This window comes from Propithecus coquereli, unplaced genomic scaffold (genome assembly GCF_000956105.1).
Source record: "Propithecus coquereli isolate 6110/MARCELLA unplaced genomic scaffold, Pcoq_1.0 Scaffold163, whole genome shotgun sequence".
Classification (NCBI taxonomy): domain Eukaryota; kingdom Metazoa; phylum Chordata; class Mammalia; order Primates; family Indriidae; genus Propithecus; species Propithecus coquereli.
This window is the reverse complement of record NW_012140858.1, coordinates 629,277-644,088: the sequence shown is the minus strand read 5'-3', so window position 1 is coordinate 644,088 and position 14,812 is coordinate 629,277. Positions and strand designations below refer to the sequence as shown.

The 14,812-nt window shown below is 37.2% G+C and overlaps 1 protein-coding gene across 1 annotated transcript in view; it reads right to left on the bottom strand.

Moving 5' to 3' along the window:
* Positions 1-14,812, bottom strand: part of MUSK (muscle, skeletal, receptor tyrosine kinase) — a 132,145-nt gene that overhangs the window by 50,137 nt on the left and 67,196 nt on the right. The window contains exon 5 of the mRNA XM_012641130.1: positions 10,672-10,796. Within this exon, the coding sequence (XP_012496584.1) occupies positions 10,672-10,796 (125 nt within the window). The remainder of the gene's footprint in view (positions 1-10,671; positions 10,797-14,812) is intronic.

Here is a 14,812-nt window from a genome sequence, read left to right as displayed (position 1 = left end):
AAAGGACACTGGGGAACAAAAAGGGACGATGGGATGGGAATGAGGGGTAAAAATTATTGAGTACAATGAACACTATTATGTTGACAGGCACGCTAAAAGCCCCGACTTAAGTATTATACAAGGTATCCATGTAAGAAAATCATTGGTACCCCCTTAATTTTTGAAACAAAGTAAAAAGAAAATAATAAACATACATATGTTTAATATAAAAGAAGGGGGACTGTGCAATGCCTTGTAGACAACTCAGAAACAAGCAATCCCCCCATGTTGCTTAAACTTCCACTATTTTCATGTTCACACCTAAGAAAGTCATTCCTAAACACCTCCTCAAGGTCACTGAAAACATCTTTAGCAGGAAAGAAAATCAATTTTAAACAACCTGACCTCTCTTCTCCTGGACTTCATCCAGGTGTCGAAATAGTTCAGCGAAGAGACCAAGTTAGGAGGCTCGTGGCTTGATTCCGACGTGGCTCCTAAATGCTTTTCCTCCTGTTTCCAGAGGCCTTGCTCGATTCAGTTTGTGACTCATGCACAGCAGGCCTTGTTAGTCATAGTTTGAATTTGTTTTTCTTTCTTCATAGATCATCCTGACCAACAGTTTAGTATTTTTGATGGTCTAAAAATAAAAAAAATCTCTGCCCTCCATTCTGATCTCTTTGCCCCTCAGGTTTGAAAGATCAAAGGGATGAATTCATATTGTTACTGTAAGCTTTGACCAAGGTATGTCTAAGCAAAACCAAGTACTTAACTAAGGTGACTCTCCCTGGTATTTATAGTAAATATACTATTTTCTCCAAGTCACTCAGGCACAGGGACCTGAAGGAATTGGAGAAACAGCTCTGTTTGTGTTCTGTCTTTCTGAGTTAGTGGTAACTATGTGAGGACATAGATATGTTAATTCACTTGACTGTAGTAGTAATCATTTCACTATATATGCATATCTAAGCCTTAAATATATGTAATAAAAGTAATAGAATAAATTTTTACGAAAAGAGGCAGTAGAATAGGAAGCTCTGTCAAAGAGGTATACTAAATCACATCTGATATAATGTGTGAAAATTCTTTGAAGATAGTAAAGGAGTAAAGACCTGTGGAGTATTTTTTATATATCATTAATACGTTAATAATGCTATCTTGAGAGAATCTACTCCCAGCAATGGATAATCTGGTAACTTTATGATTTGACCTTAGCATAGGAAGACTTCTAAAAGGTATTCTTGCCTCAATGGCCCTGTCCTGCTAATAGTTCCAGCTGGCTGGGAATACCCTGTGGCACTGTTAGAATGTGGCCCAGTAGGGTCCACATTCATGGAGTTGTAATGTCTGTCTATGCCTCATAGAAAAAGGGATAATAGGCTGAGAGGCCCTTCCATATTGTTTCTGATTAACATAGTCATAAATATTGGCTCCTTTCAAAACTGGCTGCTGAAGTATCCCACATAAGACTTGTTATATGTAATTAGTTTGGTTCACACAGCTAGTAAGATAAAATGACTTCGAAGTTCATGTACTTTTAGCCCAAATTACTGCCTCTTAAAAATGTGTAAAACATAGATAAGCCTCCCATTAAAAAATTCAAAAATACAATCTTTGACATAGAGTATTTGACCATTTTACCAAAATCTAATAAATATTTTAAAATATTTTAGAAGTTATATTTATTGGACAAAGCAAGAGAGGCTTACAATTTTTCTACATTTTGTAGTCAAATGTGGAAATAACAGATATATTATTGGTATAACTTTAAATAAATCTGGTAATAGAAATACAAAAAATTTTCTTTTAAAAAAGTAAGCTCTGCTCTATCCACATCAAACTACTCTTTCCAATATTGTAAAACAGGAGTATTACCACTCACTCTGAAGTTCATCTGCGACTATAAATTCCCATGAAAAATAAATGGCATTTCCATAGGGAGAAAACAAAATATTTCTTAATCACTTTGGGGCATGTTACTTGACTTTCTCCTGGTCTTTAGCTCTAACTGTTCAGAGATTTCATTTCTTTCCATGTTCACAGATGGGGAGAAAAGGAGCAGTCACAGCTTCTAGAGTACCCGTTGTTGTGCTTAGTACTGTGTTGTGACGTTAGCTTACTAACTTGGTGTTAGCAAAGAGCCGCAGTTCAAATTCTGTTTTATTTTGTGCCAAATATTTCCCAGCTCTGCATTAGTCTTCATCCAGTCCCTCCAAAATGATATCAGAGCTGTGGGATCCTCTGTGTTCTCCTCAACGGACTTTCTGGTTTGCTACCTTTACAACATTAAATGCCTGAACTTGCCTCCGTTTCCTGTGATTTGCGTCAGTATGGACAAAGTCATCTTGATTTCGTTTTGGACGTGGGTAGTATTACCGAGAATGAAACTTGGCTGCAAGAGCAGTACATACTCTATGACCATAAGAACTGCGGATGTACTTTTGCTTTCTTCCTGGAGCAAAGTCACTATTGTTTTGTTTTATTCCTGTTTTAGAATCTGAGGTGATGGATCTACTTTGCCTTTTACTGTTTGTGAGTCACACCTTGAATGATTAAGTTGTGGGTCTCAATGTGACCAAAACCAAATCAAACTATTCTACTCTTTTTTTTTTTAATTCCTGAACTCCAACAGAGAATAATCATTCATTTTCCAGTTCTTAACTCTTATGAGCCTTTTGAAAACACTAACTTCTTAAAAATGTGTCTTTTCTTCTTCTTTATTATTGCTTTTATTATACATAGTAAGACAAATTAGTAAAGTTCTCCCAATTTTCTTAGGTATCTTTATACTTCCTTCAGAGGTTACGATGATGACAGCAGCTTCCACAGAAGAACCACAAAACACATTGCCAAACGAAACTCAAATTTTAAATGACACTTGAAATTTAGAGAACAGGAACTCCAAGTTACTTTATGATAACTTAACAAAATTAGAGGACATCAGCCCTCATGTCACACTAGAGATCATTTTTGACAGCCACCTGACATATGTGTCAGTACGGATGACAAAAATCAATGTCTGAGAGGTAAATGGACTCCCCCAAAATCACATTAGCTGAAGAAGAGCCTTTATGACCTAAGTCTCCCAGCTCCCCATCTAATTCTCATTCTACCATGCCTCAATTACAAACTGGAAAAGTGGCATTCATTTGTTGATTTACCCACATTTCGAAGGGATGTAGGGTAGACAGATAAGATGAACCAATTTTAATAACAAATTATGAGAAAAATTGTTTTGTTCAAGTATTGAGAAGAAAAACCTTCAGCAGAAACAATAGTGAAAAAACTAATAAGTGAATTATAGGTTCTGCCATGATATTCTGTTTTACCACATCCACCAAAATTTCACACACTGACATGCTTTGTTTTCCACACCCTTCTCTTTCCTCCCTCTCTTCTCTTTCCCTTGTCTTTTTCCTAGTTCTCATAATTTGAGGCTATAGCCGGTCAGTCTTCTCAGGAAACAGCGAATTGCAGGGACAAGGATGGGACTGGGTACAAGTACACAGCAGACATTACCTTTTTGGGACTCCATTTTTAAAAAGTTAAATATTTTATTTCTGATTCTTTATTTTTTTTAACTTATTGAGGGTATAACTGACAAATGTAAATTGTATATATTTAAGGTGTACTAGCTGATGTTTTGCTACATATATAAATTATGAAATGATCATCACAATCAAGCTAATTAACCTATCACCTCACATACTTACCTTTGTGTGTGTGTGTGTGGTGAGAACACTCAGGATCTACCCTCTTAGCAAATTTCAAGTATGTAATACAATATTGTTCATTCTATTACCATACTGTACATTAGATCTTATTCATCTTACATAACTGAAACTTTGTACCCTTTGATCAACATCTCTCCATTTCCCCATCCTCCAGCCCCTAGTAACCACCATCCCACTCTGTGCTTCTATGAGTTCGACTCCCAGATTCCACATATAAATGAGATCATTTGGTATTTGTCTTTCTGGGTGTCTGGCATATTTCACTTAGCATAATGTTCTCAAGGTTCATCCATGTCAAGATGGTTTTGAATAAGGGGGCAAATCTAGGCAACTTCACTCCCAGTCTTCTGACCCCTCTTCCCTTCTCTTTTTCTGAAATTTTAGGTTGTTTAACTTTACTTAAAAACAGTATTAAAATTAACTTATTATATGGAGATGCCTCAAAGTTATCTTTCTTGCATGCTGCAAAATGCTTCTGAAATCTACGGAATGCCAAGCATTAACAGCATGATAACATCCAGCCTTAAAGTCTGTTTTTTATTTTTGTTTTGCTTTCCAGAGTATTTGCCCTAGTTTTAGTTGCTGCTGTTTAATTCAGTGGAGGAAACCTTATAATGGTCTAAAAAAGAGAGGCATAAAAACCATTTAGGTATAAAAATTATGTTATGAAAAAACACTATGGGATTTTTGGTGCTTATCCTTGCAGACACCAAGGCACTAGGGGTGCATACACATAGAGAGGAGACCACGTGAGGACACAAGAGATGGCTGCGTGAAGCCATCTGCAAGTCAGGATGAGAGGCCTCACCAGAAGCCAACCTTGATCTTGAACTTCCAACCTTTAGAACTATTAGACAATAAATTTCTCTTGTTTAAGCTAGCCAGAGTGTGGCATTCTGCTATGGTAGCTCTAGCAGACAAATATAATCCTGGAGAAGAAAAAGTCATGAGGATGTGCAATAGTTCGAGTCCATGAAGAAATGTGCCTCAGATTGGGGAGAAGTAACACTTAACATGATTTGAATTACACCATAAGGTTTTGCCTGCTTAAAAAAAAAGTCCCCCATTTTCTTGTGATGCTTGCATTAAACACAATTTGGGACACTCCTTTGATTTCAAAGTGCTACCATTAATATATTATAATATGATAATATATGTTCACTATAGCCAAAATACTAAAAAGCTGGAGAGAGACTATGCTGGAGGATGTGGAAAATGAAAACAGCTGAGCACCAGTTAGATGAGTTATCAAGGTTTTGGTTGTTTAGTCTTTTTTTTTTTTGAGACAGAGTCTCACTCTTTTGTCCGGGCTAGAGTGAGTGCCGTGGCGTCAGCCTAGCTCACAGCAACCTCACACTCCTGGGCTCAAGCGATCCTTCTGCCTCAGCCTCCTGAGTAGCTGGGACTACAGGCATGTGCCACCATGCCCGGCTAATCTTTTCTATATATTTTTAGTTGTCTGATTAATTTCTTTCTATTTTTAGTAGAGACGGGGTCTCGCTCTTGCTCAGGCTGGTTTCGAACTCCTGAGCTCAAACAATCCGCCCACCTCGGCCTCCCAGAGTGCTAGGATTACAGGCGTGAGCCACTGCGCCCGGCCGGGTTGTTTAGTCTTATTCAGAGCCATCCTAACCCCACCCAAAAGACTAATTTGGACATGCACCCATCTCCTTAAAGCATAAAAGAATGTCCTCGATAGGCCCACCTGGACAGGTGTTATATGTCCCCTGCTGTGCAGTAAAGGTTAAAGGGTTAACTCAGTGGGCTTGAAGTGCTTAAACTCTGCTGATTCCAAAGAAAGGTCTGGCCTTTGACTAGCTCCTGGGAGATAACCTCTGACCCCTTGGAATATCCTGACTGATAAGAGTGTCTTTGTATATCTGAGACCTTGGGCCATGCCAGATAGTTGATGTTAACAATGTGAATTATGGTAAATACCTGAGATCCTAAGCCATATGGTATCAATTTGACCTTTGCAGGGCCTGGAAACTAGCTAAGTTAGTCATGTTGAGCACTACATGTCTATGTATCTGAGCCCTAGTAAAAACTCTGAACACCAAGGCTAGGGCGAGCTTCCCTGGTTGGCAATACTTTATACATATTGTCACACATCACTGCTGGAAGAATGAAGTGCTGTTTGTACAACTTCACTGGGAGGGGAAAACTGACTTCCCTTTATTGATTTTAATCTGTATCCTTTCCCTACAATAAACTGTAACTATAAGTACAATAGTTCTTCTGATTTCTGTAAGTCCTTCTAATGAATCATCAAACATGAATGTGGTCTTGGGGACCCCAACACATCTGCAATTTGGAGACATGGTGGACAAGTTGTCTAATTTCCACCTGTAAAATCCAAAGGGCAGAGTCAGGCTGCCCAGCATCTTCACTGGAATGAATAAAGAGGAGGAAGCTCTGGTCAATGGTCTGGCCTCCCAGAGTTTGTAGATACCAAGAAGATGTGATTTGGAGTCATTTTCAATCCTCCTAAGAGGACCTTTTGGGGATTGATTAGACCTCAACAGAGACTTCCCATCAACTAACAAATTGGGGGCTAAACAGAAGATGTTTAGGCTGAGAAAAATGCATCACTGATGTCATCCTGAATGTTCCATGATCTCTGAAGAATCATGAATGTATCTACAGGGAAAGAGTTAGTTTTAAATACCTGGCAAGCACAGACGGTCTAAAGCCAACTTTGAAGAGTGTCAGTTTAATTAGGACTGTCCTGCACCAATTATTGCTCCTCCCTTCCTCCCACCTCAACCCTGTAGGAGTCATAAATAGCAGTTAGGATGTGAGGGAAGAAGGAGTGAGCATGAGTCAACCAAAAATATTTTGTGCAAGACAGGTAGCATGACTGCAATATCTTGAGAAGGGTGGGAGGGGAATGTCTCACCTGTGGATGCCACTGATGTTTTGGTTATTACTCAGAACTAGACACTTAAAATGACTAAATTCGGATGATTTTAATGATTTAAAATCACCTAAAAGTAATTAGAAAAATCACAGAGCTTGCTTAAGGTAGGTTCCAAGGGTGGCAAAATAACTCATCCTGCTGAATAAATTTAAAAGGGCAGAGAAAATAATGAGGTTGTATTACATGTGAATCATGCTTGTTCAACACCAATAACAATCTTATCTCACATGTTTAACTCCCCTTTTTTCCAACCTGAAATTCCAAAAGATACATAAAATCTAAAATTAGTAAAAATAAATTCATAGACAGATGAAAGGGTATCGTAATCAAAGGACTAGACATTTTCAGCAATTTTCAGAAGATAAAGAGATGTGATTGCATTGATAGAAAAATTAATATCAACTAAGTAGCTAGAACCTAACACAAAAGAAGAAGTTTACTGAGAGGAGAATGGAAAGCCAGTAAAGTTAGTAAAGTAATTGAAGAACTTTGGGAGCTATTATGTATGCATATAGCACCAGGCTGAGGCACCTACCCATGAGCTAGAGGTTGTAAATGAGATTTTTTTGTTGTGGGTTCCTGTGTTGACAACTATGGTGGAGCCTGAGAATAAATTGATAGATTAAGTAGGGTTCCCTCTGTCCTTCCATAAAATTATGCAGAGCGTAAAGAACAGAAAGATTGAAGTTTTGAGCGAAATCCATTTAACAGGTGTCTAAGTAGAAAGAATGTGGAGAAGAGAGAAGCAATAATTAAAGGTATAGTAGAGGAAAATGTATCTGAGTTTAAGAGAGATTTGCCTCTCAACATCCTCATCTCAAGCTCTGTATCAAAGGAAAGATATGTAAACTTGCTCGACTATTCTGTAAGTCTGGAAAAATATTGTTAACAAAACCTGATCATGATAGCTTACGAAAAGAATAGACCATTCCTGTTTTTGAAAATAAATGCAATAATCCTAAATAAAAATTACAGCAAATTGAAACAACACAATTAAACAAAAATGCAATTTATTCAAGAAATGAAAGAATGGTTCAAGATAAAAGAAACTTTGCAATTTAAAGTGAAAAATTACATGCTCATCAAAAAGTTGATATCATTGATGATAAGGTGTTTTATTGATTTTAAAATATGTTAATATTAAAAATAATTATTAAATTAAAATAAAAATACATTTTCTTAACCTCATAAAGAGTATCAGAAACTAGAAACTAAGTGCAAACCAAACCAAAGTGGTTAAAATTTATAAACTATAATGACAGTAATAATCCATGACAGAATCCTGTTCCAGACATTGATATGTTAGGTTATTCAGACCAACCCTCACACTAAAAATAATTAAAATTCTGAAAAAATATTTTTAGTAGTTACAACAAACTTAGAAAATTTTATTTCCCCTGAGAGAATTCTCCAACCTCAGAAAATTTGAACTTTCCTTTTGGATGGACTTAAGGAATTAGGAGACAAATTAAAACTTAGAGTCCATAAATATGTGAAATCTAATAAGAGACAGAATAAATTAACAGCTCAAAGAACGAGGTATCAGAGAGATGATATCAGTGTCAACTACAAGCAAGAAGCCCTGACAAATAATTGCAGCTCATGTTATAATTATCTAGGATATCCAAGCAGCTTCAAACCTTGAGATTAGTTTAAGATGGTCTAAGATTAGTAGTAGCTGCTGGTCCCTTGCAGAAACAAGCAAAAAATCTCTCTGGAGGAAAGTGCCTTCATCTAGACCTCGAATTAGTACCTTCAAAACCATGAACAGCAGGTAATTAAAGATAACTAGGCACACAAGGAAACACAACACAATGAAAAAGAGTCACCTGGAAAAAAGACAACAGACACAGACCTACAATGGCATCCCATCTTGCTCAAAAAAAAAACCCCAAAGTTGTTTCAATGGCATACATGAGCCCATATGATCCACAATGCCTACTCACACCCCTTACCTCTTTGCTCACTCAACTCTATCCACACTGGCCTCCTTGCTGTTTCTCTGACTTGCCATGTACACCCTTATCTCAGAGGCAGTCTGTAGTTATCTTCTGCCAGTTATCTACATAACTTCCCCTTTTATCTCCTTCAGATCTTTGTTCAAATGTCTTTGTCTTAATGAGGCTTCCTACCCACTCTATTAAAGGTCACCTACGGTTGACTTTTCTTGTTTTAATTTTTTTTTAATTTAAAATGTTTATGGATACATAATAGTTGTACATAATTATGGGGCACATGTGAAATTTTGATACAAGCATACAATGTGTAATGATCAAATCAGGGCGACTGGGATATCCAGCATTTCAAGAATTTATCATTTCTTTGTATTAGGAACATTCCAATCCCACTCTTCTAGTTATTTTGAAATATACAATAAATTGCTATTAACTATAGTCGCCATATTGTGTTACTGAACATTAGATATTATTCCTTCTATCTAATTGTATTTTTGTACCTTTCTTTACGCCCCACTCTGTACTACCCTTCCCAGCCTCTGGTAACCATCATTCTACTTGCTACCTCCATGAGTTCAATTTTTTTTTTTTTTTTAGCTCCCACATATGAGTGAGAACCTGTAATACTGGTCTTTCTGTGCCTGTTTTTTTTCACTTAACATAACATCCTCCAGTGCCATCCATGTTGTTGAAAATGACAGGATTTTATTCTTTTCATGACTGAATAATATTCCACTGTGTATATATATCACACTTTCTTTATCCATTCATCCACTGATGCATACTTAAGTTGATTCCATCTCTTGGCTATTGTGAATAATAAACATGGAAGTGAAGATATATCTTTGATATACTGATTTCCTTTCTCTTGGATATATGCCTAGCTGGGATTGCTGGATCATATGGCAGTTCTATTTTTAGGTTTTTGAGGAACATACACATTGTTCTCCACAGTAGCTGCATTAACTTATACTTCCACCAACAGTGTAGGTGGGTTTCTCCTTCTCCTTCTGTTGAACTTTCTCCTTTTCCTGCTTTATTTTTCTCCATAGCTTTTGACACTGTCCACATACAATATATATTCTCCTATTTGTTTTATTTTATCGTCTGTCTTTCCCCATCAGAATGTCAGCTCTGTGAGGGCATGGAACTTTGCTTGTTTTGTTTGCTGTTATATCCACAGGGCCTAGAATAGCATTTGATGTTCAGATGCTCAGTACATATTTGTAGAATGAATAAATGAATACTTATATGTAAAGTGCTTAGAACAGGGCCTGGCTCAAAAATAATCACTTAATATACATCAGTCATTATTTAATGTTACCACTACCAAAGATGAAGAAAAGAATGTTGAACTGACAGACATGGATTCTAATGGATTCACAGATTAATTTTTTTTTTTTTTTTTTTTTTTTGAGACAGAGTCTCACTGTGTTACCCGGGCTAGAGTGCCGTGGCGTCATCCTAGCTCACAGCAACCTCGAACTCCTGGGCTCAAGCAATCCTTCTTCCTCAGCCTCCCGAGTAGCTGGGACTACAGGCATATGCCACCATGCCCGGCTAATTTTTTCTATATATTTTTAGTTGTCCGATTAAGTTCTTTCTATTTTTAGTAGAGATGGGGTCTCGCTCTTGCTCAGGCTGGTCTCAAACTCCTGAGCTCAAACAATCCGCCTGCCTCGGCCTCCCAGAGTGCTAGGATTACAGGCGTGAGCCACCGCACCTGGCCACACGGATTATTTTTTATCAAAGGAGCCTCCAGCAATGAACTAATCTTTCACTGATGAGTTTTACGAAAATTATTTTTCTTGTCCAGAAAGATACTGTTATCACTTCCCTTTTACACAAAAACACAAAAAAAGATTTGGTTTTCTACTATTCCCCCACAATACAAGGAAAGATGCAAAATACTTGAGTTCAGTTTCTATAGCAGTTGGTCTTAGGACAAAGATGTTGGAAGGCTTAAGAAGTGGTGTATGTGGGACCAATGATGGAGATCGGGGTAACTCTACAAATACATGTTCTATCCTGAAATTCAACACACATGGGTCTTCCCCAGACAAGTCCCCACACATGTGACACTCACAGCATTTCCATTTTCAATCCAGGTGATGGTAGGGACAGGCATGCCTGTTGCTGTACAGCGCAGGGTCACAAAGGAGCCAAAGGTGACATTGTGGGATTCAGGAGCCCGCAGGATTCTGGCAAAAACTGTTAGGAAGACAGAATTGTGAGTGATCCTCAAACAGGGAATGGCCAAGCTAGGGTGGTTTTTCAAAAATGCAAATCAGACCACATTTCCCTGTATGTAATTATTCAGCTTTTCTTCCTGTCTTAAGGATAATACCAGACTCCATGGCCTGGCGTCCAAGCCCTTTATGCCATGACCTTACATTTCTCATCACTCCAGGGCACACTGGGCTTGCTCCCAGCTTAGGAACTGGCTCTTGCTGTTCCTCTGCCTAGAACACTCATTTCCCAGGTCCTCATGTGGCAGGTTACTTGTATCATCTAAGTGTCTGCTTAAGTGACATTCCTCAGAATGGCTCTCCTTAATCTCCCAACATAAAGTGTAGCCCTCCCCCCATTCCCCTTTTCTTCATCCTACTGTATGTTGTCGTTACAGACCTTGCCGCTGTCTAAAATTATCTTATTTTTTTTTACTTGTCTATGATTTCCCTTCCCCCTTAGACTGTTTGAAACCAGAAACCTTGCCTGTTTTGTTCATTGCTATATTCATTACCCAGCAGGGTTCCTGACCAAAGTAAGCACAAGATGCTAGTTTATTGAATTAATAAAATAATTAATTAATACTTTACACCCTCATCTGTATCATATGAGAGGACAAAATCTGTCAAATTTTTCAGATCATAAGATGACGTATAAGGTAAAAAAGAAAAAGAATATTTTAGGTAAAGTGTGGGCCAGAGAATGAGTAATTTATATTCCTTTCTGAGGCTGAATCTCCACTGATTAAATAAGAGGAGTTTCTTTTGATGTGAGAAGAAATTTTACCTTTAACTAAACAATGGCTTTGAGGCTCACAATATACAATAAATTGGAGTATACTTAGAATCACAGAATCATTAAACTTGGAAGACACTTTAGAGATACACCAGATTCCTGCTCTTATTTTATAGATGTGGGAACCAAATCCCAGTTAATTTAAGTTGCTTTCCCAAGGTAATAAAAGTGATGGGCAAGGAACCTGGACTCAGGTCTTCTCACTGCAAATACAGTTTTCTTTCGAACTACTGTGGAATCTTTATGATGGGCTATTATCCTGTAAATATCGTATTTTGTGCTCCTGCCTTTTGATTTCTAGGACTTAAGCACAGAACATAAAATTAGAGTATTATAGCCTCAATTAAATTAACATAATGCTTTGAAGCCCAGTTCTTCTAGTTACTTGCAATTTGTGAAGTTTGGATTCTAAAGTAAAGTGTGGAAATATATAGTAGACAGGAGGTATGTAGGACAACGATAGTTCAAGCTCAGAGCTGTGTTGGAAGTTGGCCTGATTGCTAAATACCTCTCAAAAAGTATGACATAATTCAAAGCGATAAAGGAAGAAATGATCTGTTTTACAAATAGATGCTTTTTGAAGATTTGAATTAATTTGACTTTCTGTCTTTTTGTATTGAGGATTCTAAGAGATGGAATCTAGAACATTTTATTTAATAGATATACAAATGTTGGGCCCAAAAGCCAGGAGAAAAGAAAAGCAAGAAAGGTGCTATCTTCAAGGCAACCAGGGGTTAAAGAAACAAATAACAAAAAATAAAACAGTATCAAGTGTTTAATATGCAGCTGAACCTGCTCCCCAAAATCCAAAATTGAGCCTGATTTTAAGTCAGTCCTAGGGTCTGATGACCCATCTACAAAAGTTAGAGGGTTGAGGATATGTTCAAGAACACCATGGAGATGGAATTCAATCAAATTCAGAATATAGAAAATTTAACAGGGTAAATTACTTAGTTTCCTCAACAAATAAATAGCATCAGGGGGAAAAAAGGAAGAGTGAATGATTATAGATTAAAAGAGACTTAAGAAGCATATAAATCCCAATATAATGTGTGCTCTACTTGAATTCTTATCCTCCCAACTTACTCTAAATTCACAAATTGTGAACTCTTGACAACTAACACGTACTGATGCCCTTGCATCCTAGCTAGGGTGCATCCAGGTGCTCTTCTTTTCTAATGTTTTCTGGTAACAACAATAGAGATATTTGAGTTTACATGCATCGTTTGGCTGAAATAACTTTTGTAGGGGTTGGGGCTATGCTTGTGTATCCTAAGTTTTTTGTGAGATTACTGCAATGATTATCTTACAGGTCCCATTTCCTCAGAACCTAAAACAAGTAGGATCCTTGAGAGATTTGGAGTTGGATCATTTCGATCTCATACGTGCCAGAAGAGTGTTCTAATAACATTGACTGCACCCTTGAACTTGAACAAAAGCTTTCTGGCTGAAGATGAGCTGAATAAAAAATTTGAGAAGAATAAAATCTAGATTATTTTTTGTTGCTTTAATTTATAAAGCCAAGAGTTTTAATTTGGGGACTTTACATTTTTCCTGGAAATTTAGTAATCAGAGAGGTTTAATTTTGTTCTAATTTATAGCTTTTTTTTTTCTCTTTTGGCTGGTATTATATTATTTACAATATCATTTGGGCTCATTGCAAAATCTCTGATTATCCATATTGCACAACACAGCTAAGCATAATGTGGAAGAGTAACTAAAACAGAGAATCAATTATCACTATAGAGGTCAACTTGACTTTGAAGTTAATTTCATTAATATACTACTCTGCCCTATAGCAGAGCCTTCTGGGGTCTCAGTGGGGCCCAGGAGGGTACATCAAGGAGTACAGCTGGTGTGCAGGTAGCTTCATGAATGTGAGAATGTGCTGATAAACAGCTGGTCTCCTCCCACAAGGGGGCAGATATACCCCTGGCTGATCATGGATTTTGTTAAGAGCAGTGGTGAAAAAAGAACAGCTGGTTTCTCCTCCACTCTTATGTTCCATCCAAAAGACAAAATAGAAACTCAGCCCCGTTTTTTCAGTATTGGAAGATAGCTTCCACCCTTCTGCCTAGGCTTCCTCTCTTCTTAAAGCAGGTGGCAGACGCTTTTGGGTTTCTATTCAAATGTCTCCTTATCATAAATGCTTTCTCATCCTCATTTCCCTTACCCTTGTTCATGTTTTTTCATAGCACTTATCACTCTCTGATTTATTTAGTAACTACTGGTTTATTTATTTGATTTGGGGCTGTCTCTCCCCTCTGGAATGTGAGCATCACAAAGGCAAGGCTTGCTTTGTTCAGGAACCTGGGCTGACTGATACATCTATCTACATATCTACATCTATTTCCAGAACTCTGCATGGTACATGGTAGGCACTCAATAAATATTTGCTGAATGAATGAATAAATGACTTCTCTGGTGAGATTGGGGGAAAGGGACTTGTAGATGTTATGTATATCTCAGCCCTTCTCTGGGCCATCCTGCTATGTAGAAGGGTGTGGGGTTGATGTGTGTTAAGTAAATTTCACCAAGTCAGTGCTTCTTAATTCTACAACTAGGAGTGAAAGGGGAAAGTGTGGGGAGGGAGTGAGGAGGAGGAAGAAAAAGAAGTTATGTTAGCCTAATTCTTACATGGAGTAGAAATCTTTATGTTTCAATCCAGCCTTATCAGCAATAAAGCTGATATATTTTTACCCATCTCTATTTACAAATACGAAAGGTAAAATGGTGATGAAAGAAATCCCAACACATTTATCAAGCATTGAAAACAATAAAGTCAGTTGCAATGAAAAATAAATGCCAGACTAACCTCCATGAACAATAACGCATCTACAATAATAAACTTGAATATAGGTCAACAGTAAATCCCATTATTTTAGTGGTAGTCACAAACTGAAAATACGTTTCTAAGCCATCAATTTAAAAAGTAATGTGACATGCTTCTTATCAAATAAAATGGGCATTGAATGTCCCTATTTTGCATTTATTTGTATGAAAGAAAATGTAAAAGTGTTTTTGTTATATAAAAAAACTACTTAATAAAAGGGGTGTGAAATTACTTAGTAAGCTGGAAAATGTTCATAACTGCTTTTATATGGATTTTTAAAGAAAAAAGTTTTCCAACTCCTCTTTCTGTACACAGTCTTATCCATCATTCTTTAATTCACTGTGACCTCTTTGCCACTTGGCTTTCCTGT